The sequence below is a fragment of the Scylla paramamosain genome, chromosome 33, assembly GCF_035594125.1.
Source record: "Scylla paramamosain isolate STU-SP2022 chromosome 33, ASM3559412v1, whole genome shotgun sequence".
Classification (NCBI taxonomy): Eukaryota; Metazoa; Arthropoda; class Malacostraca; order Decapoda; family Portunidae; genus Scylla; species Scylla paramamosain.
In genome coordinates, this window is record NC_087183.1 from 17,589,446 (window position 1) to 17,614,473 (window position 25,028).

The 25,028-nt window shown below is 45.3% G+C and overlaps 2 protein-coding genes across 7 annotated transcripts; one reads left to right on the forward strand and one right to left on the reverse strand.

Annotated features, from left to right (window-relative positions):
* Positions 1–1,062: 1,062 nt before the first annotated feature.
* On the reverse strand, positions 1,063–16,926 carry LOC135089853 (vacuolar protein sorting-associated protein 11 homolog). Of its 5 annotated transcripts, none has more exons than XM_063985984.1 (22): positions 16,903–16,926; positions 13,894–13,962; positions 13,158–13,331; positions 12,655–12,907; positions 12,094–12,260; positions 11,648–11,737; positions 11,026–11,153; positions 10,444–10,653; positions 9,842–9,995; positions 9,593–9,739; positions 9,105–9,268; positions 8,508–8,658; positions 7,947–8,157; positions 7,632–7,776; positions 7,138–7,319; positions 6,669–6,870; positions 6,389–6,484; positions 5,936–6,023; positions 5,394–5,547; positions 3,471–3,611; positions 3,044–3,100; positions 1,063–2,229 (listed from the first exon to the last, which is right to left on the reverse strand). In XM_063985984.1, exons 1-22 carry the CDS (start codon positions 16,909–16,911, stop codon positions 1,589–1,591), a joined length of 3,633 nt encoding a protein of 1,210 aa, XP_063842054.1. In that variant the 5' UTR covers positions 16,912–16,926; the 3' UTR covers positions 1,063–1,588. The 5 variants fall into 5 exon arrangements, with proteins under 5 accessions (XP_063842054.1, XP_063842052.1, XP_063842053.1 ...); XM_063985982.1 differs by lacking the exon at positions 16,903–16,926 and adding an exon at positions 14,610–14,696 and having other exon boundaries at positions 10,444–10,650; XM_063985983.1 differs by lacking the exon at positions 16,903–16,926 and adding an exon at positions 14,610–14,696 and having other exon boundaries at positions 3,471–3,602.
* LOC135089855 (mediator of RNA polymerase II transcription subunit 17-like) lies at positions 16,214–21,632 on the forward strand. Of its 2 annotated transcripts, none has more exons than XM_063985998.1 (8): positions 16,214–16,521; positions 16,941–17,108; positions 17,200–17,341; positions 17,466–17,669; positions 18,090–18,270; positions 18,643–18,889; positions 19,532–19,823; positions 20,664–21,632. In XM_063985998.1, the coding sequence occupies exons 1-8, from the start codon at positions 16,442–16,444 to the stop codon at positions 21,348–21,350; spliced, it is 2,001 nt and encodes a 666-aa protein (XP_063842068.1). In that variant the 5' UTR covers positions 16,214–16,441; the 3' UTR covers positions 21,351–21,632. The 2 variants fall into 2 exon arrangements, with proteins under 2 accessions (XP_063842068.1, XP_063842067.1); XM_063985997.1 differs by having other exon boundaries at positions 16,219–16,521; positions 18,078–18,270.
* The last annotated feature ends 3,396 nt before the right edge of the window (positions 21,633–25,028 follow it).

The following is a 25,028-nucleotide window of genomic DNA, read 5'->3' on the forward strand; positions in this document are numbered from 1 at the left end:
TGCGGTGTTTCTGAAACCCTGAGTGAGTGAAGGGAGTTCTTTGATGAATGGACGCTGGAAATGTGGTGGAGAAGGATTGGAGTGGTGCGAACAACCGGGGTCATCAGTCTCTCCTCGCAAGGGACAGTGTCATTCGCCTCACCTACATAGTGACGTTTCTCTCCCCCCCTCTCTCTCTCTCTCTCTCTCTCTCTCTCTCTCTCTTTGGTGCGTTCGTGCAGAGGGTTTCACTGTTGTTAGGTTGATGAGTGGTTGGTAAGGTTGGCGAGTTTCGTCAATGAATTGTTTCGTTACTTAAACATTTCAGTGAATACCGTGACAGGTTTATTTCCAAAGACTTTTGACACTGGCAAGGTAGCGTGTCTTTTCCGCCATTCTTGACAGCGACGAGGCGAGGCGAGGCGAGGCGAGGCGAGGAGGGGAGAGGAGAGATGTAGTCTCTCCTTTGGCACGCACTGGCTGAGATGCTTTATTGTTTTTTTTTTTTTTCTTTTTTTATGCATTATATCATACGAAGTGGTTCATGAAAGGGAGAGAGAAGCTTTCAATACAACAGCTTTCCACGAGGAGAGGTGCCTTGTTAATTTTTATTAATTCTTGTTTGAAGAAAAAAAAATAATATACTAATTTGTTTATGAATTTTAACTTTATCACTGTGTAGAAGGGGAGACGGAAGTAGACTTGATTCACACCTCAATGCGGCATCTCCCTTCAGTATTGTAGTGTTCTTCCTTGCAACCCCCAATAAATAGTGATAAAAAATAAAGAATAGAAAATAATAGAGTAGAATTGAAACAAAGGATGCAGGCGAGTCCTAATATATTATATGAACTTGTATAATTCACTGCTTGAACTTGAAAGAACCTCTGACATTCAGCGAATCTCATCATATAGTACAGACAACTCAAATTTGTTTGCAGTGCTCTGAGTACCAGATGCATGTCTTGTTGTATAGGTTAGCCTTTTGTAACAGTCTTGAAAGCAGCACATTGTTTCTGAAGTATCTGCACAATGATCTAATAAGTCATTCTGGTTAGGTTGGCCATAAAACTTAAAATGCACTTGAAAATCAATTATTTATTTTAAGATATACATAATATACATGTGGATTTAATAGCATATATTGGGCCCCTTGTGTGAGACGGCCTGCTGTGTGTGCCTGTAAGGTGAATGTACTTGGCGGTAATTAATTTATTGGTGATGGTGAGAATTTGCCACAGGTAACACAGATCCCTCTCACACAAGTTGCCTCGTGTACATGTTAATATAATATTGATGGAATGCGAGCCACCTCGGCAAATACAATGAAGTGAAAAGATCTTTAATTTTTCTGACTAGGTCTTCAAGACACTGCCCTGTACCACCCACTCCAACTTCAATGTTTTCAATAAGGAGGTATGTATAGTGGAACAAACCTGCAATATTTACATGAGAAATATATCCTTTTCATATATGAAATATCAGTGCACTACCAGCCTCTCAGCAACCTCTGAAGGGAATCACAGCAAAGGTTGTTCAATAATTCAAAATACACAAAAGAGATCTGCAGTGTATCAACCAGCAGCCTGTAATTACAAGTTAATCATGCCTAGGACTCAGCGAAGGGATTGAGTGAGCTGTCGTAGTTATCCGATTCAAACGGGTTTTTGGGATCTGGACTTGTGGTGCTGGGAGTGTCAGCTGCAAATGGGTTCTTTGACTCATCATAATCATCAGCGAATGGGTTGCTCTCCAAATTTTCTGTTTCAAAATCTCCAAAAGGATTCCCTCCAGTGGCTGAGTCTTCCTCCTGGAATGGGTTGTCTGATGGCTTGTTCTTGGGGGAGGACGAGACCTGTGTGGAGGCGAGAGCTGAGGAGATGGACTCTACTGCCTGATTCATAGTGCGTTTATCTGCAGATCTGGTGGTGTGAGGGGAGCGTGTGATGTGGTCATGCAGGGAAGGGCTGGACGCTCCAGCACCCATCCTGGAGGTCTCGCCACCCCTCACTCGACCCTCAGGGGAAGGAACAAGGATGCTCGATGACAGGGAAGACCTCAGCTGAGCCTCAGAGGGACTGGTCAAGGCCTTCGATGCATTGGGGTCATTGGGCCTTACAGAGCCGCCACTGGAGCTGAACTTTGACAATCCTGGTTTTCCCTCTAGGCGTATGCGAGCCTCAGATTCAGGTTCCAACACAGCAAGACCTTTGCCTTCCTTCACTCGGAGACGTCCTTCACTGCCCATGCCTGAAAGCAGTATCACATATTACAGTAATAACTTTTCTGTGTAAGTCAGTGATCTTAAGTCATCCACAAATATTAAACGACTAAGAATGTTTATCAATGATGCTGGATAAGTAGATTTCAAACTGGGAATTACTTGCAAATGATATGCACTGCTGAGTGATTCAGAGGTTTGGAGGAAAAACTCTTGGTCTCCCACAGTACTGTTTACAAACAACATACTACTTTTAAATGAACACATGAACACTAAGAAGAATTAACCTTTCCCTCTCCCACAGGTGATGTCTGATGCCCAGTGGTCACTCGCTCCCATGAATGATGCCTCATGCTGGTGACACTTCCATAGAAGATGCCAGAATCTCAGTACCATCATAAAACAAAATATCTGTACTGTCTTTACTGTCACCTATGTGTTAGACTTGTTGGCTGGCTGTGATGCTGGTAAATAAGCTGCCTTGTGTGATAAGAGTTCAAAGGACTCCCCAACTTATTTGATTTTTTTTTTTTTTTTCTCCTGGTGAAAGGGACACTTTTTCAAAGAATCTTTGAGGTAAAATTTTGAGAATGTAGCTTTCAATAAAATTTGTCTTGACATGTCTGTAGTTTTATGTTCCTGCTGTACGCATAGCTGTGAGCATACAATAAGTATTATTTTGAATTGGTGATGTATGAGTAGTATGAGAATTATCACTACTACAACTAACCAGTTAACAACACCAGCTCTCTGCAAGTGATTGTTTCCCTCTCTCAGCCCACAGACTCCTATCACAACTCGCTCACTTCCCACCATCCATCTAAGCCTTGCCTCGCCACTCACCAGCAGTGCCTGGAAGGGTTCTCTCCAGTGCACGGAGTCGACTCTCCACCTCAGGAACTGCAAAGCAGATCACAAACAACTAATCGATTAATGCACTTGAATTGTCAGAAATTAAAGCATTATTCTAGATTTATTTAACTTCTCTGCAGTTTACTATTATGCAGTATACTTCTAATGATTCTAATGGTTACAATGATTTTATGGGCAATTTTATGATCATTATAAAGCAACATTAAATTCCCTGGCATTTCCATAGTGACTGGCATTTGCATAGTGAAGCTTTACAAAAATCTCATTATTCCAAAGCTTTGGTTAATTATGAAGCTGTTAACAACAATACTGATTTAAAATACTGATTTAGACACTATTAAAGCACTGGGTGTTAGATCAACTGCAGCACCACCACCACCGTGTATACTTCACCGACCCGAAGCTGTGTTGTTCTGGTGTGGTGTGTGGTAGTGCCTGGTGCCTCTTCCTCCTTCTTGACTAGAATCAGCCACCTCATTCCTCTTTATCTGTTCTGCCCCTTTTCCTCCTCCTCCTCCTCTTCCACCTGCTGTAGCAACTGTCAGTTGGTTTAAAGGACACGTGCAAACAAAATACAAACTAACAGGGAAACATCCACAATAACTCAAATGCCTCAAGAAAATGCAAGCTTGTTGCAAACCATTAACCACAACAACTTTGAATGCCTTAACAAATAGCTGGCCGGCTTGCTTCAAGACAGTAACAAGTAACATTACACAGGCAACTGAGGCAAGCACCAAATAAATTATTTCAATGGCTAATAAATCAAGCCTGACATAGCAGGTAATGCAGTGGTGTGGCCACACTGGCCAGTCCAGTGTGGCTCACTGGCTGGGTGGGGCACTGGGACATTCTATTCTGGGGAATCTGATCACATAGAGACTTGCAGATTGTTGCAATACAATACTAAACAAGCTGAACTTTGCTGCATTAATATCAGTAACATTTTTCACAGTGAAGTAACAGAATCACAAGTTCAAAGAATCAAGCTTCACTATCCAGCCTTCAATATGCATCACCTGCTACTTAAGCTTTACAAGTTCAACAACTGCACAAGAAAACAATACAAATTTTCAGAGGCTTCATAAAATGAATATAGCAAAATTACAGACTATCACTTCGGGTAAAATAGAATAATTCTGGGGTTTCATCAAAAGCAAACGCAATTCTGCAAAGCTACCCAATAAACATTCTGTGGTAGAGGGAGACAGCCCAGCCACACACTTTGCTCCTGTGCCAGGAGAATACTGCCAATGTACTGCCTGTGTGTCACTAATGCAGAACAAAGAAGAGAAGGTAAAAGGGGGCTGGGGATCATTTCCTCTGCATATTTTATTCCAGCAATGAGACAAGACATGACATTTTGTCTTGGCAACCCATCATTAAGAGGAACATCAGCCTGGCATGTAGACAGAGATCCATGACCATTAATTTAGCTAAACACAAGGCTGACATTTGCTTTAAAGGAAGGCAGCCAGGGCATAACGTCACACCTTTCTTGCTTGCTTTAAGAAAATTAGTGAGGAAAAGTTCCCTAGTCTCCTCATTCCATCAAGCAGTATTCTTGCAGTATTCTTCCAGCCAGCCAAGGCATGTGACTGGCTACCACACAACCATACAGCATGGAGACAAAGGCTGTCATGCATCATATCAAAAATTATCTTCACTTTGCCCAAGACCATAATCTATTCAGAAATAATATTTTTAATCTGCTCAAAGGCCACAAACTGCTAGTTAATAATGCTCTCAATTGGATGATAACTAATATTTCTGCAATAACACTTTCTGGCTATAGTATTCTACTAACAGTGACAAATGTGGTGACTAAAGAAAATCTAAAAGCCTTAACAAACATACATACTCCTTCCAATTCCCCACAGCCATCCATCCACCAATCAACCTTCCATCCATCTTGAGCCTAAACATTCAGACACTAATTCAACTGGCCAGCTACCCTCCTCATGACCACCTGAAGAATCTCCCTCATAACATGTCTGTATCTATATCAAGCCAATCACACATGGGGCAGCCCAGACAAAGCACCACACTTGCACTCACATCATTCACACTCTTAGCCCCATTGGCTCCTGATGGAAAGAGAAAGTCTTTTGGACCACCTTATTACACCCCAGGAGCTTAGGCATGACCCAGCTAGCCACATACAAACATACTTCTCTCAAAATATGGCTAAATTACATTCCCTACTTTTCCTGTATTTTGGCTCAAGCCTCTGGCCCAGAAGCTTCATCATCATTCAGAGAACAGACTCAAGAAGCATAGGAAACATGCATGACTAAAGACTGACAAGCAGCACCCTTACTCTTGGTGGTGTTGAGGCGAGGGTAAAGCGCTGACAGGGACTGCAGGTGAGTGAACACCCCACGCCCCAGATAGTCAGCCACCACCGTGAAGGCATCAGCTGAGGAACGCTCCAGCTGTTCATGGAAGTGGTCGTGCTGACTCCGGTGTGTCTCCTGTTGACCAAACACTCAAGTTAACAATGGGAAAAAAGAGCCACATCTCAAACAAGGACTGCCACAAGGTAAAATGGGAAAAAAGGAAGGCAGGTTTCATACAGGGACTGCCACACATAGGCCTGCCAGCTTCTTTGCAGCTTCCCTTATTTCCTTATGTTCTTGAGTTGATATGGTTCCAGTTTTTAGATCATCCCTATTTGCAATCAAATGAAACTAAAATCTCCCCATTTGTATGCACATTTTCAATATCATTACTGCTATACTAATAAACTGACCATTATCACTATTATTACTATTATTATTCTCCCTCCACCCAAACCTCAAATGTTACGACAAAAAGAAAAAAATCAAAACATTACTTCCATTTCAAAGTCACACCCCTTACCTGTGCCTTGATAATATCCATCATTTTCTTGTTCTCTGGCAAGCACATGGGACAATCAGCATCACTCTCACTGTAACTCTCAAAGCAGCTGAAACACAGGACAACATGAGTATACTGGGATAACAGCAGTGAGTGTGTATCAATAGACTGCCTGCTACATCAAGTAAAGGTGGGTGTGGGAGGATGGCCATGAGAGATAACAAGGCAGACACCCTCCTCCTGAATTTATTACCAGCTACAAACTTGCCATTTATCTCTCACTCATAAAATTCTGTCACAAGGCAGTAAACATTTCATTTCATCACATCTTCATCACTCCCTGTATGTTTCCTGGTAGTATACAGAAGCAAAAACTACACAAGTAATACTTTTCTTTCATTTTTCTCTTTTTAACATATAAGAGGGTCTTAGGCCAAAGACAACAAAAAGGCTGAAAAGAAAAAGCTCACTTACTGCTGATGGAAGGAATGCCTGCAGAGGAAGTGCACTGAAGGCAGCTCCAGTTCATTGTTACAAATATTACACTTGGTGGCAGTGAACTGGGTGGCACTGTCAGAGGAGGAAAAACTCATCAGTGCTCTTTCTGCATAAACTTTTTACCCTTTACCCTTAATTTCCCCATCCTTTATCCTCTATCCTGTACCCTCTACTCTCTACTCTATCCTGTACTCTTTCCTCACCCTCTATCCTCCACCCTATCCTCACTCTCCAGCCCGTAGCCTCCCTTCCTCACCCCGTTCGCAGGTCCCTGATGGTGTCGCGCATCTTGGCTGTCTCCTGGGCATACTGCTGGCTGCGGGAGGCCTCGGCTGCCAGTGTGCTGGAGTGGGAGGCAACCACACCCAGCAGGTAATCCCGCACCTGTCCGAGAGTGATGTGTGGAGATGAGGCCAGCACCTCCATCACCTCCAGCGCTGGCATCAGACCTTTCTCTTCTGCAATCATGGAAGGAATGTGGTCCTCATTTGCTCTGTCTTTTCTCACAACATGGGTATTAAATAATTATCAACACCACAGTGAGTGCTGCACTATTTGTATTCAACCTCAGAGCAAATCCTGCCAGATGAAAACAAACATGAAGAGATGGTACTATGGTGAATAAATATGATTTCAACCTACTCTTTGTCTTTTTAGTTCTGAATAACTCCATCTCTTACAACACATAAGCCATGATGATAAACCTTTGTTGTGTCATGTCTCACCGATATTGTTGAGGCAGGTGGAGAGGTGGTGTGGGTTTGGGGGGCTGGGGCTAGAGGCGCTGGCCAGCTGGCGGAGGAAGGAGCACCACAGGCTAGGCTGCTGCTGAGCCTTGCGGGAACACACGGCTAGTGCAGCTTCCGTTTCCCCGCGCTCCCCATGCCAGGCCAGCATCTCTTCGAACCTGTGTGCATGTAAGCAGTGATACTGTGGTTTCCTCCTCTATATGGTAGCAGTATAAATTAATGTAAGAATATAAGAAAATATGGAAAGCTGCAAGAGGCCATCAGGCCTACACATGGCAGTCTGTGTAAGAAGCACATCTACCTATTTCCACTCATCATCATCTACAAATTTATGTGAATGTTTAAAGCTCCCCAATAATATACATTCTTGCGTGATATTCATGTACAATATAGTACAAAAGAAAATTAGTATAACTTTATGCCACAGCTGGTCTAAGCACAGATAACAGAACTTTCTATTAAGCACTTACATGCCAGCTTGTTCCCAGAGTAGAAGCTTGCCATCATGGAACTTATGTTTGTCACAGAGTAGCAGTGCCTGGTCACGACACACCTTGGTGTCCGGGTTACGCAGCAGTGCCAGGACCTTCTCTCCAAGTGCCACCTGGTCTTGGCCTGTAAGTAACAAAAGGAGTAAGACCAGGAAAGATGATGTGCTTGCTTCTTATCTTAGACAGACAGAAAAGCAATTTAAAGCAACAATCCAGTGAGACATGAAGCATCCAAACAAGCACAAACCATACAATCCCTCAACCAAATCTATAAATCTAATGAAAGACAGTGACCTTCTGGAGCCAGGCTGTACTGATGGAGGTATTCTGCCAGCAAGGTTGTGTAGAGGCGCGGGGAGAGGAGCTGCCTGCTGGGGTTGTGAGGGTCTGTCAGCCGCTCCAGGAAGGTAATGGCCTGTTCACTGTGTCCCACCAGCAGATACTCAAATTCCTCAGGATCTGCCCTCACTGGGTCCTCAGGAGTTGGGTAGCTGTCCAGGGATCCCTGTATTGTAATGCAGGAACATGGTTAGGCTGACTATTAGTATGTGTGTGTGGGTGTGTGTGTCTGTCCTCTAAATACTCTAATTATTTCTGACCATTCTACTTGCATTTCTAACTATTCCTAACTGTTTTTAGATATTATATTTCCATCTAAACACAATCATAACAAACAAACAAACTCTAATACTTCCTAGCTTTCCTTTAAACAAGAAATATTTTGCACACTAGAGGTACAGCAAAAACATTTACATTCACTAGTAGCCCAAACAAATTCACCAACAGCTCAGCTCAGAATTGTCTTTTAATTTCAAATATATTAATAGTGCAGACCTTGTTGCTTGCCACACCCACCTCCTTCACAATGGGTGAGTTGGAGGGCTTGTAATCGGTGCACAGTGATATGAGCAGCTCAGTGGTCTCATCTGGGACGTGGTTCAGTAGGACAGAGCCGTAGCGCAGCACGTTGGCCTTCACCTCCTCCAGCTCTAGTGTGGCCATGTACCTGACCACCACCACAACTTAGTCACTGCACCTGTCCACTCCACTCAACACAAATTACTACCATGTATCTAAACACCACCACACCTTAATCACCACACCTGTCCATTCCACTCAACACATTGTACTGAACTGAATCATTAACCTCCCCTGAAATATATGTAAGAGGGAGACTGGCCAAGGGTAACAAAAGTACAAAAAAAGGCCCACTGAGATGCCAGTTCCAAAATAAAGGTCAAAAGTGTGATTCCAAATTGATGATAGAGTATAATAATAAGACATCTCTGCAGATCTATATTAAAATTGCTTAAGCAAGTCAAAGAATTATTAACTATGAAATACGACTATTCAGCAAATACATCCATACAAAAATTAGATGCTTTCAGTTTACTACAGCTACACATTACACTTCCATGCACCACCCAACCCCCAGCTGCCTCTTGGCCTCACCTCAGGGCAGCAGAGTAGTCCTTCTTGTCGTCAATGAGGATGGCCAGGTGATGGTGGTGGAGGCCATGTCGAGCCGCCAGGGCCAGGGCGTGATCATAATAGCCAGCACTGCGACACACACGCACGCCAAGCTCCACGTCACACTCCACTGCACCTTCCTTGCTCTGTCATGGAGACACTGTATCACTATTACAATGTCTCATGAATGTAGACTTCACTATACATATGTACACTCCTCTTGTGGCATTTTGCCCCCATGTGACCAGTTATGCCCACCTCACCCTTTCACTGTATTTCAACTGCCTGCCATTAAGTATTCACATCATCATTAACATTCATCATGCTACACAAGACACTGGAGAGAAAAAGTGAGTGATTGGCATGACTATTACTGTCCACATGGGGATCAAAGTAAGATGACTACCACCACAGTGGGAGCCAAGTGTGGGCAATGTACGCAAGAGATGGTATACAGATTTATGTCCCACCATGATGAATTCGTTGAGCTGTTGAGTGTCTCTGAGACGTGTGTAGCAGTTCAGGAGGAGGCTGGTGTGGTCTGCAGTGGCTGAGCCTGTGCGGTGCAGGGCCTGGAGGTAGGTGGTCAGGTTGTGGATGTGCTGTGTGTCCAAGTACTGTGAACAAAGAAAAAAACAATTAGAACATAAGAACATAGGTGAAGCTACAAGAAGCCAACCAAGCCATGTATCTCTAAACCATCCCATCTCCCTGCCTACCTTTCTGATGACATAGGAGGGTTCCAGGTGAGGCACAGTCTTGAGGTACTGGTCCATTGCTGCAGCATGGTTCCCTTTGCTGTACAGCCAGTCACCATACTGCTTCAGGATCTCCGCCACTTCCTCCTGGTCACAGCACTGAGTCTTGGCCAGGCTGAGTGGTCACAAAAACTCATTATGTTCTGCATTAAAGAATCTAATGAAGGCAAGAGTTCAAGCTAACTGCTTTTCTCATCTTGCCAACTGCATGCCTCCTCTCTTCCCACAGCACAAGGCTTTCTGCTTCCTCTCACCCTAATTCTGTCCACCTCCCTAATGCAAGTTAACCAGTATTCTCAATTTTTCATTCTTTTCACCAGTAAATTCTGGAACTCCTTGCTGCTTACATATTTCCTCCTGCCTTTGACCTCAACTGTTTCAAGAGAGAGATTTCAAAACACTTTTAAAATTTTTGGATAACTATTTTCATTATGCTATTTAGGGACTGGCACCTCAAGTGGGCCCTTTTATTCAGTGTGTTTTTGTTGCACTAAGCCAGAGTCATCTCTTACATGAAAAAAGTTACCACAATACATAACATTTACAGCAACAACACAACATACCTGATGGCAATATCAAACTGATTCTTCTTGAACAGGAGTTGAAACTTGCTGTGAAGGTCCTTTTCTGACATGTGGATGAGGGAGGGCTCAGTAGTGACCAGGTAGAGGCCTCCCCACTCCCCCACCACGCCAGCCAGGCCTCTCACCCTTGTGCTGAGAGCCACCAGCTTGTTGGTCAGGTCATACACTGTAATGCTGCGTTCCCCACTTCTGGCAGCCGAGACAGAGAAAACCATACAGAAAAAAAACATCCAGTTAGTGCACTAGTCATATCTTAAACAGCTCATCCAATCTTTCATCAGCCCTCCCTTCAGCATCACACACAGCTCATTTTGCTTCTCTTCTGCTTTCCTTGTACTTTCGTATGACATTCCATCCTTTTTTTGTAACCATACCAATCAGGCACCTTCCTGTTTTCCTCTACAGCCACCTTAACCTCTTCACACCACCATTCACTAGTAGCCCACGTAATATTCAAGCAGAAGTGAATGAGACTAGATGGAGTGACTCCTTCACTGTGAGGATGGACATAAGAACCTCACAAATCAATATGGGGATGGACACAAGAGCCCCACAAATCACCTGGTGGTTGGGCCTCCCTTGTCTGCTGCTGCAACAATGAGGTACCCACGGAACCAGGCCACCAAGGTCTTCTCTCCCTCGAATACATAGCATGACCCTCGACTGTCACTGGTGTAGCTGTAGAGAGCCTGTTGGTATTAGGACAAGGAGATGAGAGAGAGAGAGAGAGAGAGAGAGAGAGAGAGAGAGAGAGAGAGAGAGAGGAGAGGAGAGGAGAGGAGAGGAGAGGAGAGGAGAGGAGAGGAGAGGAGAGGAGAGGAGAGGAGAGAGAGAGAGAGAGAGAGAGAGAGAGAGAGAGAGAGAGAGAGAGAGAGAGAGAGAGAGAGAGAGAGAGAGAGAGAGAGAGAGCAGAAAGATGTGGAAAGACTTCAGCTTACCAATATTCCACTATTTCAAGCAATTATAATGAAATCTGGGATACAAATGATCCTAAATGTGCACTGGCTATCTGAACTGTGTATAGCATGTACAAAGAGCAACACTAAGAGACAGAGACTGAAGCAGAAAAATGTAGAAAGCTCACCATTATTCTAAGTTGTTCTCATTAAATAGGTAATATAAGTAGTCCTAAGTGTGCAATGGCTATCTGAAGTGTGTACAGTGACAACAAAGCAGCACTCACATCAGGCCGTGCTACCAGGAAGTGATGTTCATGTCTGCCGTCTGCCAGTGTTGAGCAGCCTGGTTCACAGCCCAGACCATCCAGCTCAACCTGAAAATAGCACACTAAATTAAAAATGGCAAGCAACCAATTAATGAATTCAAGTTAATGTTAACTCCTGTTACACACACACTCCATTGCCAAGTCTGGGTCTGTCTAGTTTTGCCTTACCTACTCCACAAAGTATCATGTGTGGATATCTCTTCTGGGCAACAAACACACCTATTAAAAGTGATGTCAGTCTGATGAACATACGCAAACAGGATGCTGATAACAATGCCTTTCACCCAAGAAGTGCTTTTGTTTTTTTAAAGCATGACGGGCAGTAGCTGAGGACAACATAAAATGAGAGAAAAAAAGGGACCCACTGAGAAAGCCTGTTCCTAAAGAGAGGTTGCTTTGCTTACTGTGGTCTCCTTGTCCCGAACTGTGAGGTTGATGCAGTAGGTGTGGGTGCGCGTGGTGGCAAAGAGATGCGTGGAGCGTGTGGTGTGGCGAAGGTGGAGGGACGTGAGGCCACTGGAAACAGTCAGCAACACCTTATGTTTGCTGCCACGCTCCCTGCTCACTTCACCTGAGGATCAATGCATGTTGTTAGCAGTTACTGGCAGATGCCTCAGTAACATAAAGAACAGCCTCTCACATGGAAATACACAAGTTAGAAATATATTAAATAAGAAAGCAGTGAGGAACAGCCCCTACCATAGAAATACACACATCTGGAATACACTAAATGAAGAGGCAGTGTCAGCAATAACATAATTGAAATAAAGGTAGGATAAAAGTAATTATGGAGATGGGCCAGTAATTATAATCAAGTAAATATAACTGTGATGACACTCTGGCTCTTTTTTTTTGGGAGTGGCACCTCAGTTGGTTTTTCTTTAGTTTTGTTCTTTTTGTTACCCTGGCCAGTGCCACTCTTACATAAAAATGTAGGTAAATATGTACACACATTACAACCCCACCTCTGTACAACATGATGGAGCCATCAGAAAAGCCCACAGCCATGAGGGACAGGTTGGGGTGCACTGCCAGCGTCGTGACATGGGGCACCTGGTTCCTGCTGGGCCCTGACTGGGACGCCTGGGACTGTCTCTGGCTGGCTGGGGCTGGCCGGGGATCAGGGGCCAGGGATCTCAGGCACGTGGGTCGCCCCTGAGAGTCCAGCTTGTCTGGGGACCATACCTTGACTTCTGAAGGAGTCCCAGGGCTGCCATCCTGCTGACAAAATGCACATCTACTTCAAGCCACAAACTGGTATTTCATGCGAGTCTACCTCACAAAACTGTAGCAAGGTAAGCTTTGACTTACCTCTTAAAAATGTGATTCATTATTTACTGTGCTCCCTGTTGAGTTATTAGCAAGTTTACCACATGTCCCAACACGCAACTATGCACTGGGAAGAATGGCACATGTGGCACACTTCAACGACTGGTGTGGAATGAACACAACAACATAGACAACTCACGGCAATGGTGATGACAATGCTGGTGTGGTCAAAGGCCGTGATGGAGCGAACTGGCTGCCCATGTGCCACAAATGTGCTCACTTTCAGCTGCCGATTGAGCCCGTGCACACACCCAGCTGAGTCCCCAATGTACACCTGTCCGCGACCCCCAGCCGTGCACGTGACCTCTGCTCCCTGCAGCATAAGGCATCAGGTCACACAGAGGGACTGCTAAACCATTTCTCAACACACTTAAGGTATGGAAGTTTCAAAATGCACTAAAAATTAACTGTGGTAGTCCTCTTCTCAATCCAAACACTCTTAAACACATCATAAATCCCTACTTTAACAAAGGTCATAACACTGAAACACACACACACACACACACACATACACACATGGTGGAAACACTCGACATTAATTAATACTCTCATTACACACACACACACACACACACACACACACACACACACACACACACACACACACACACACACACACACATTACAATAACACTTGACTACAATCTTTGGGGACTGGCATCTTCAATGGGTCCTTTTTGTGTAGCTGTTTTGTTACTCTTGGCAAGCCCCCCTCTTACATAAAAACAAATAAATAAATATATAAATAAATACAAAGAATCCATACATGAAATACCCACAATAAGAGCTTGAGTACAAGATAATAATAGCGATATATCAAGTATAATAATAGTGATATGTCAAGTACATTCTCATAATATCATATCATTGCCCACCTTGAGAGCTTCAGCCAGCTGCCCACCATCAATATTTGCCGTCACATCAAAGAAACTGAACTTCCTCCACTGCAACACAAAACAAATATTAGTAAGTGTAAACTCTGGAACTCCCTGCCTGCTTCTGTATTTCCTCCCACCTATGACTTGAACTCTTCCATGCGGGATGTTTCACGACACTTCTCATAAGTTTGGATGATCCATTTGTGACCATAACTACTGAGGGACTGGCACCTTCAGTGAGCATTTTTTTTATGCTTTAACCTCAAGTAAACCTTACCTTAACTAGATCCAATATTACGACGGCAGGGAAATAGTTGTAGTAGCTGTGTGTACAACGGTGAAGGTGGTGGGTTCACAGCAAAAACTTAACCTAATCTTACTTTACCTAACTAAACCTACCTTTTAGAATCCGTCAGGATGGACTAAGATAGACTAATTTGCGGTGGATATACATGTGGTTCAAATTCCTCAGAATGAGGGGCTCTACCTGATGAGAGGAGTAAGACAAGCCCTGTTGAGACTGGTGAGAGTAACAATGTACCCGAAAAAATGTCCCATGTAATGAAAACGTCCACAGCTGAGTCTGGGTCATTATAGTGAGAAATAAGACAATACACCACCTGTCCAAAGTACGAGGGGGTATTAAACTATAAGTACACGTCTAGATAAAGTCAGTATGAGTGACATAAGTACAAACAAGCATATAAACACACCTGTAGCAGCGCAGCCATGATCACCACCACCACCACCGCCTCTCCGCCCCTTCCTCCTTTCCTTCAGACAAACACACACCTAACATCTCCACCAGGCTTATATGAGAATGAAAATCATTAATGGTTAATTTTATAGTGATTTTTGTAAGAGAGCGTGGCCTGATGTTTTTTAATTGAAATGGTTTAGTATTGGTGAACTGTTGGGAAAACTGAAAATGTTCTCTTAACATTTTGACAGATGAGAGAAAGAAGGAAGAATATTAAATATGAAATATGGATTCAGTGAAGATACAGAGGATAAAAAGAAAAAAAGAAAAAAAAAAAAAAAAAAAAAAAAAATATATATATATATATATATATATATATATATATATATATATATATATATATATATATATATATATATATATATATATATATATATATATATATATATATATATATATATATATATATATATATATATATATATATATATATATATATATATATATATATATATATATCATTTGAGGCGGACGTGTGTGAACCACCCCCCTCTCCCACCTCCCCCCAAAAAAAAAAGAGAGGTGACGCATTACGGTGCCACCTTTTAGTGACGCCTTATGGTGACTCCCTACGGTGCCGCCCTTTGGTGACGCCCTATGGTGCCGCCTTTTGGTGATGGATTACGGTGTTGCCCTACGGTGCCGCCTTTTGGTGATGCCCTACGGTGGCGCCCTACGGTGACGCCCTTTGGTGAAGCCCTATGGTGCCGCCCTTTGGTGCTGCTCTAGTGCTACGCTAAGGTACCGTTCTTTGGTGCCGCCTTATGATACCACCCTTTGGTGACGCCTATGGTGCCGCCCTTTGGTAACGCCCTATGGTGCCCCCCTTTGGTGGCGCTCTACAGTGCTACGCTAAGGTGCCGTCCTTTGGTGCCGTCCTACGGTGCCGTCCTTTGATGACGCCCTACGGTGCCGCCCTTTGGTGACGCCCTACATTGCCGCCCTTTGGTGACGCCCTACGGTGCCGCCCTTTGGTGCTGCCCTATGATGCCACCCTTTGGTGACGTCCTACGGTGCCACCCTTTTGTACCGCCCTATGGTGCCGCCCTTTGGTGACGCCCTACGGTGCCGCCCTTTGGTGACCCCCTATGGTGCCGCCCTTTGGTGGCGCTCTACAGTGCTACGCTAAGGTGCTGTCCTTTGGTGCCGCCCTACGGTGCCGCCCTTTGGTGACACCCTATGGTGTCGCCCTTTGGTGCCGCCCTATAATGCTAAGCTAAAGTGCCGTCCTTTGATGCCGCCCTACAGTGCCGCTCTTTGGTAACGCCCTACGGTACCGCTCTTTGGTGACACCCTATGGTGCCGCCCTTTGGTAGCGCTCTATAGTGCTACGCTAAGGTGCCATCGTTTGGTGCCGCCCTACGATGCAGCTATACGGTGACCACGTTTGCCGACGCCCTACGGTGCCGCCCGACGGTGCCGTCCTACGGTGCCGCCCTTTGGTGACGCCCTACGGTCGCGCCCTTTGGATGCTGTGCGGGCATCCATGAAGAGGTTAGCAGACGACTGTGTATAACAATACATTAGTGCCTTAGGATGATCTGGCACTAAAAATATATACATGTTATAAGTTATGCCTTCCCTAAAGGATGTAATTCTTCTAACTCTTGTTAAAAGAAGTTGACTGCAGCGAGGCTTCCACAGCTTTGTTAACCTACTTGAAGAACACAAGTCACAGGGCAGCATCAAGCTATATATGAAGACCGTTGGAAAGAAAAACTGACAGAGGTTGAGCACCGTCACCTCCGCCACCACCACCGCCTCACAACAACAACAAACGGAGCCATGGCGGACATCAGGCTGGAGGTGCCGGGGGAAAATGCCGTGCTGGAGGTGCTCTACGATGGCACGGAATTATATCAGCAGTGAGTGTATCCTCTTGTGTCCTTAGGGGTGTGTTGGTGCTGAGATATGGGTGTTGGGTGGGGCGCAGTGATCGGGAAGTGTTTGTTGATAGTAGTATGTGAAGGCTTCTTGCAGCTTCCCTTATTTTCCTGTGTCTTACGTTTCAGTAGTAATTAAGTAACATTTGTGTTCATTATCCGAGAGATGTTGGTTAGATTAGGTAAGGTCACTGCTGATCCCTTCATTTGTAGATCACGATTTGAAAAAGGCATCATATTTTGCCCAGAAATAAAGTCATCGTTTGGAAATTAGTAGGTTTCCTATATTAGTAGGTTACTCTCATAATACCCCTTACATTTGTTATTATATAGGAAGCATCACTTACTGTACTCACTACTCACCATTCTCATTCCTCATCACTCCCCTCCCCACCCCTCAGGCCGCCATCCATGTCAGAAAACCTCACTCAGTTGGCGAGGAAGATTGATTTTGCCACTGATGGGGAGGAGGTGACCACCGAGGAGAAGAAGGAGGAGGAAGAGGAGGAAGAGAAGCAGCCGTTCCAGCAGCCACACTGGCCCCTTGAAGAAGTCAGAAATAAAGTGAGGTGTGTGTTGATATAGTGCATCTGTCTCTTTAATGATGCAATATCTTAAAAACAATGTGCCTGCTGACTTTTTTCTCTCTGTGTGGCTCAGACAAGCGCTGACGGAAGTGTCTGTGCTGCACGACCTGCTGATGATTGTGAAGCAGAAGCCCCACCAGTACATGGTTCTCGATCCTGTGCAAGCCGAGGCCCCAGAACCTAAGGCATACATACAGTTCCTCTCCCTGAAGAAGGTGTGGTATTCCTGCAGGAAAATAGAAATTTGCCATGAATAGCACCTGTTTGTTTATTTTTATGAGGCCTGTTGTTTGCTATGTTTGACTGGTATTCATGCCTTACTTTTCACTCCTCCACCAGAGCCTGCAATCGGCGGCCTCCATCCTCCTCACAGGAGGTGATCGCCTCCGTGCCTCACAGGCTGAAATTGGTAGACCAAACCGCCCTGTTCAGGACTTCCACATTGAGTTGTTGCGGCTCCGGCAGAACTGGCGGCTGAAGAAAGTTGGGAACACCATTATTGGCGACCTCTCGTACCGGTCAGCTGGCTCCATGTTCAGACAAGTTAGTTAAGCCTGTTTTATGAGAACACACGAACATGAAGAAAGCTGCAAGGAGCCATGAGACCTACAGATGGGTGTCCCTGTATAAAACACACTACCTATTTCTACTTATCATCCCCATCCATAAATTTATCTAATCTTTTTTTAAAGCTCCCTAATGACTTAGTACTAACATCCTGATTACTGAGTCCATTCCATTCATCTACCTGTCTGTTTGAGAACCAATTCCTTCCTATCTCTTTTAAATCTATATCAAGCTTGAACCCATTATTTCTTAGTCCACCCTGATAACTGATCCTGAGAATTTTGCCTACATCACCTTGTTATATCCCCTATACCACTTAAAAACTTATGAATGAATGGAAAACCAGTGAATTACTTGTCTTGAATCTCATGAAACCAGTAACAGGTTTTGCCCCAGACAGGGATATTTGAGGTGTCCAAGGCAGATGATGTGACAGGACCGAGCTCTCTTGTGGGGGCTAGTGGTGCGGCATCCCCATTGTCCCCCATGGCCAACCGGGCCCCACAGTCCTCCCTCAGAGTCAACGTTCCCACGGAGCTCACCGGTTCAGCTTACATCTTTGTGTGCATCAAGAAAGGTATTGTTTGTCTCACTACTTGTACTGTCTTTCCTTGTGAGTTTGCTAAGTGTATGACAGCCAACAGGGGGAATGTATAGGGAGATATGGCAAGGCTTACATCTTTAATATCTTGTATCATGGCTTAATTACATCTTTGTGTGCTTTAAGGAATGTCATTTTGTTTGTCTCATCCCTTGTGTTATCATTTCCTGTGAGTTTGTTACAGTTTTATGACACTCCAACAAAGGAAGCACACAAGAATATAATGAGTAAGACTGGAAGGTGTTATGAGCTTTCAACACCATCAAAATCTTCACGTTTATACTTGTTTAGTGTGACCTGTCTTGTTTCCTTGTGTTGTGGTCTGATGCTTATCCTGTCTCCCTCCAGATGAGGAAGACATTTGCTCTGCTCAACTCACCAGCAGCGACTTTGTGGCTGGGGAAACACCATGGCAGCAGAAACTGGAGAAAGCTCAGAATGTGCTTTTCTGCAAGGAGCTCTTCAATCAGCTGGCCCGGGAAGCTGTCAAGTTGACCCCCTCCATCCCTCACCTGGTGGTCGGCAACCAGATCACGGCAACCATCTTCCCAGGCATCCACTTACTGGTCGGCCTGTGTCACTCCGATAGCAAGAAGTGAGTCATGGCCCTGGATGTGACGTGTGCCTGTCTTGGTGCATTCTGCCTGTGTGTGCCCTTGTCTTGATGCTTTCTGTCTGTGTGTGCCTCCATCTTGGTGCCTTCTGTCTGTGTGTGCCTCTGTCTTGATACCTTTTGCATATCTTATCTTTATATTGTCTGTCCATTAACACTTCAAGCTCCATCCAGTGTGGTGGTTTTTAGGTCTTCTCACACAGGCTTAGTTTGATTTAAATATGAAGTATGATTTAAGTCTTTTTAATCAGAATAAAATAATCATGATTTAAATCAAGACGAAATATATTGTATTTAACATTATTTAAGTGTTATATCTAATGATTTAAGTCATATATATATATATATATATATATATATATATATATATATATATATATATATATATATATATATATATATATATATATATATATTATATATTTGATTGCAGTTCCTCTTCTGTTTCCTTGTGTTTATGTACTAGTTACTTTAATATAACAGATTTCCATGATTTCTTTCCCCTCCAGGATTTCTTTTTACAAATTCATGTGAAGTCATGAATTTCTGAGCATCCCCCTTAATAACCAGCCGTGATGTTTTGAATTTTGATGTGATGGTGACAAACATCCCTTGCCTTCACAGCAGCGGGCCCAAGGGTGGAACACTGCAGGGTTCCGCAGCAGGAGGTGGAGGGCCAGCAGTGGCAGGAGGCGGGACAGGAGGCACCACCGTGGGCAGCACCACCACTGGGGGAGGCCTGATGGGTCCCTCCAAGTACAAACATGAGCACGACCTTGAACACTCCCTTCACCAGCTGCTGCACCGCGTCTACCACAACAGCTTCCAGCACCCCCTGCCTCACCCCGTTTACGCCTCCATGGGCATGAGCAAGCGCAGGCGAGCAGCGGGCCTGGAGGGGATGGACCGAAACCAGGTGAGACAGTCTTCACTTGTTATTGTCTGTTATATAACTCCTGGCTGGGCTGCTCCTGTACTAGAGTGTATTGATAACACTTCAAAACACTACTCCACTGATCTTGGATGATCCTTTTAGCTTTACACTTAAGTCACTGGCATCTTCAGTGGGCCTTTTTTTCTGCTTTTCTTGTAGTCCTTGGCCTGAACCTCTCTTGAATAGGAAAAAAGAAAAATATATACTTCCTGCTTGGCCTTTTTTCTTGTTCTTTAAGTGAAGTCTGGGAGTTACAAGCATATCTGTTGATCTTACCAATTGTTGAAGCACTCAGCTGTCTCCAGTTGGGAAAGTCTTGTCTTGGAATTCCTAGGGATTCTTTATCCATGATGCTCCTGCTTGACTTAAATTCCTAGGTTGTCTGGGAGTCTCTGAGGACTACTGTGGGTGAGGGAGGAATCCTGAGTACCCTTGTCATGCTGGACTTGGGTTGTCTGGGAGTCTCTGAAGGTTACTGTGGGTGAGGGAGGAATCCTGAGCACCCTTGTGACACTGTGCTGGGTGTGGGGAGCCAGGACGTGAGGTGACAGCCAGCACAAATGCTGGCCTGCACTGGTGGCATAGCAGTGTCTTTGCCCAGTCAGCCACTGAACCTTGGGTGTTCCTGACATAACCATGGCATAAACCTGTCATCTGGGCTTGCATTGGTTGCTGTTCCAGTGTGTTTCCCAGCTGTGTGAGTCTGTTGGCTGCTTTGTTATAGGATCCTGTCAATGCCATTGCCTCATGGAACCTCTTAGGGACTATTGTTAGATAGATTTAGACAGAGTGTTGCTCATCAGCCTCCTGTCACGCCAACAGCTGCTGAACATGATGCGGGAGCAGACTCTCCTGGAGCAGATCATCCGGCAGGTGCAGCACAACTTCCTGCGGCTGCGCACCATGTACGTCATCGACCAGCTGGCGGCAGAGTTCAAGGACCCGCTCATCGTGTCCCACTGGAATGCCTTCAACTCGCCCACACAGTCGTGCGTCAAGATTAACATCGTGACACAGGGCTACGACTCCGCCCTGCGCACCAAGCTGGTCATCCACATCTTCGAGAGGACCCTCAAGTGCATCTGTCGGGATGGGAAGATCATGACCATGTCCTTTGAGCCACAGGAGCTGAGGAACCTGATCCTGTGCCAGATATCCCAGCACAACATGGCGGCACTGCAGGGCCTGGCCAAGTACACCGGGTGGACTGTTCTGTCGTCAGAGCAGAACATCGGCACAGGCACCATTGAGCCACTGGGCAATGCCTCCACTGTGATGCTGGCATCCCCATCGGGCAACAAGGTGATTGGCGTGCACTCGGGGCCACACCAACGAGTGTCAGTGTTCGTGTCGTCCTCACCGCGGCCGGACTTCTACCCGTCCACAGTGGTGTCGGAGCAGCGGTGGGAACACCTGGGCTCTGTGTGGCAGGAGGTGCGCCACGACCGCATGGAGGGAAGGAACTTTCTCAACAAGATGGAGCTGCTCATGGCTGCCCTTACGGCCTAGTGAACACCTTGGCTCCAGTGACGAGTGCATGTTTGTGTCTGGCTCATGAATTCTCCCTCCACATGCCCACACCAGCTTGTGAAACTTGGTCTTGCTGGTGGAAATGAAAGGACAGGCTTACCTGCAAAACATTTCCTCATTGAATTCAGTGAGTTGTGTTTCAGTTTTCAAAGGAAAAAACTATGAAGTGAATGTTCCTTGATCAGAGAGAACAATAAATTATCAAGGGAAGTACAAATTTTTTGTATAGTTGTTGATGTATTAATATTATTAGAGACAATCATCCTGTTTTTTTTAACAAATCCTAAATTATCCCTGATCCTGATAAACTTCACAGTGGACAAGGCACCACAGGCAGCATTTCATGATTGTCTGATTACTGAGAAGGCTTAGGGAGACTGGGGTGACTAAGAGAGCATGTGTGTGTGGCAGATGCCACAGTGCAAGATGACAGCATATGAAATGAAAGCTTGACAGTTGCAGTATGTGAGGGGACAGGGAGGAAGGAGAATTAATGGCAGCATGCAAGGACAGGAATAAATAGAAACCTTTCTGTCATGCCAATCTTAGCTACCAGTGCCAGATGAATACATTACTTGCATGGTTGTGATCAATGAGGATAATTGCACTGGGAATGCCATAACTTGTCATCTCCCTTCCTCCTTCAAAGACTGCCAATGGTTTCTGTAGCAGCTTGTACATAAGAATATAAGGAAACGGATGCTGTGAGATGCTGTCAGGCCTACAGGTGGCAGTCCCTGTATGAAACATCTATTTCCACCTGTCATCCTCATCCATAAATTTGTCTAATCCTTTAAAGTTCCCTATCGACTCGGCACTAACAATCTGATTACTGAATATATTCCATTCATAAATCACTGTATTTGAGAACCAGTCCCTTCCTATCTCTTTAAAAGCTAACTTGATATTCAGTTTAATCCATTACTTCTTGCCCTACCGTGATCACTGACCCTGAGGACTTGGCTTATGTTGCATGAGCTGTGTTGGCTGATTAAGTCATTTCGTTAGTCACACCCTGCTTCGCTGCTTTGCTTCATTTTGTCAAGAAAAATGGTTAACTTTAACATTATTTAGCGGCGTTCATTCGTGCGCACGTATTCACGCACTCACGCCCCTCTGAATATTGCTTCATGAAAAGAGTTGAGACGTGCAATGAGGCTGGACGCTGGGCGGAGATGGGTGAGGGTGGGTGAGGGCGGGGAGGTGGTGGCGAAGAGGTGTGGCGGCGGGGGGCGAGGAGCAGTGGACATCTCTGCGGTGTGATGGGTCGGGCGTGGAGGGGCGTGGCGGTGAGCAGCGAGGGGCGTGGCAGCCAACACGCCTCAGTCAGAGTGGTGAGGTTGGCGGGGTCGGACGCGCTCTACTGTCTCCCGACGCTCGCTCGGCCGTGAGAGGCAGTTTCTCTGTCTCCCTCTCCTGTCTCTGTCCCTCTCCCCTCTCCCTGTCCGCGGCCCCCGTCGGTACCTTCCTCTGGTGCGGGGTTGCCGTCCTGACTCGTGAACTTTAGACAACACGCCTCTTCTCCCTCTGTCCAATGGGGCGCACCACGTTGATCTATCTAGCTAGACCCTGATTTGATTTATTTACTTATTTATTTATTTTAGCGGTGCGAGACAGGTCCGTTTTTCTCATGCATGGGTGATGGCGGGTGTCGCGGGACCGCCGGCGTGTGTGTGGTGATGACTGGGTGACTGGAGACTGGAGGACGCGGCGGCACCAGTCAGGCAGTGAGGGAGGCGGTCAGGCTTCCCGTGTGTCGGACGGTGCAGTGTTACCGGGGCGGGTCTGGACACACTCTAGGCCAGCCATGTCCTTGGCGCGGCGGCTGGCCCTGGCTGCCCTGGTGACCCTGCTGGTGTCCCCAGGCGGCCGGGGGGAAGACCAGGGATCGCCGTGCCCCGCGGAGTGCACGTGCTCGGGCCTCACCGTGAGCTGTGGGCGTCGTAATCTGACCCAAGTGCCCCGCCCACTACCCAGCGACGCCCAGCGCATGTGAGTACCCCGCCCACTGCCCGCCCATTCCACGTCCTCCCTGCCTAGTCCCGCCCACCACACTCTCTTTAGCCCCACCCACCTTGCTCTCCTCTCCTCGCCCCACCCACTGACGGCCCCTCGTTTGTGTAGCCCCGCCCACTGCTTCTTGTCTGCAGACTGCCCACTCCCTCACCAATTGACAGACTCCGCCCTTGTGCCCCCTGCGCCCCGCCCCGTCCCTCCATATCCCCCACTGCCCCTCGCTGCCCCTCCCTCCTCGATTGTTACGACTTGAATATTAAAACTCGGCCGCTGAAACACGAGAGGAAAGCTAAGGAAAGCAAGAGGGAAATGAACACACACACACACACACACACACATACACACTGCACCACTGTCTGTCATGTCGGTTCTTCCCTTTGATGTCATGTCTCGTTACTCGTCGTGCCACAAATATCAGGCGGCACAAAGCTCTTTCTTCCCCCGCGTCCCAGACTGGCCCTGGATCACACACAGCCTATAATGACGATGATGATAATGCACCTGGTTCTTAATTTCGTCCTGCTCCTTCCTTTAATCTAACTCAATGACACTCTGCCTTTCATTATATCACTCGTTTATTTTTTTTTCTTTTCATTTTTTGTCTTCCACTTTTTTGTCTTTTTTTTATTTATTCTTTTTTAGTAATTCTTTTGTATTCCTATCTTTGACTTGTTTTCTTCCTGTTTTATTCCATTCATTCTTGTTTTCGTAATTTTTTTTCCATCTCTTCACTTCTCTATTTTATTTCATTTATTCATTTTTTCATCATTATTTTTATTCTTTTCTTTCACTTTTTGCCTATTTTATTTCTTTTATCAATTTATTCATCATTTTTTTTTTTGCTCTTTCTTTCACTTCTTCCCTACTTTATTTCATTCATTCATTCATTTTCTCTCCACATCCTTTCGTCCTTTCCTTCACTTCTTCCTTATTCCCTTCTTATCATAACATTATTTCACCTACCATTTTACTTTCCTTCCATCCCTTCTTTCACTTCCCTAGTCCCTTTTATTTTTATCACCACTCTTTACCCTGTCCTTCTGTCCTTTCCTTCATTCTTTCTTTATTCTCTTTTCTTTATCACTTTTATATCCTTCTATATTTTCCCTGTCTTTATCCTTCTCCTCCTTACCTTTGATGAACACTATTAGGCTCCTTAACACCAAGAAGAGACTCTAGGCTTTGTTTAACACTCACTCCAGAGAGAGGCGAGGAGTGCAAAGGAGTCACATCATGCATGGTTTAGTAGTGAGGCCCACCGCTGTCCCCTCCTCTGTTTGCAATCAGGGTGGCAACGTAACGCAACGCTCGCTTTGTTTACCTTCACGTAGCAGACCAAGACTCTGCTCTCTCCCCACGACTGTTTTCAAAGGCCACAAAGACGATTAGCCGGGTTGTCAAGAGTGTTTCTCGTGTCAGTAATGTAGGAATCTTGTTAATCTGTTACTAGAACCGCGTAAACAGTCTTAGAAATCCATATAGCTTTAACTACGTAGTCTTTTGAAAGTAGTGGAGATGCGGCGCAGAATTTGGGGTCCGAAAGTCCACCACGATAAGACTACCAGATTCTCTCTCTCTCTCTCTCTCTCTCTCTCTCTCTCTCTCTCTCTCTCTCTCTCTCTCTCTCTCTCTCTCTCTCTC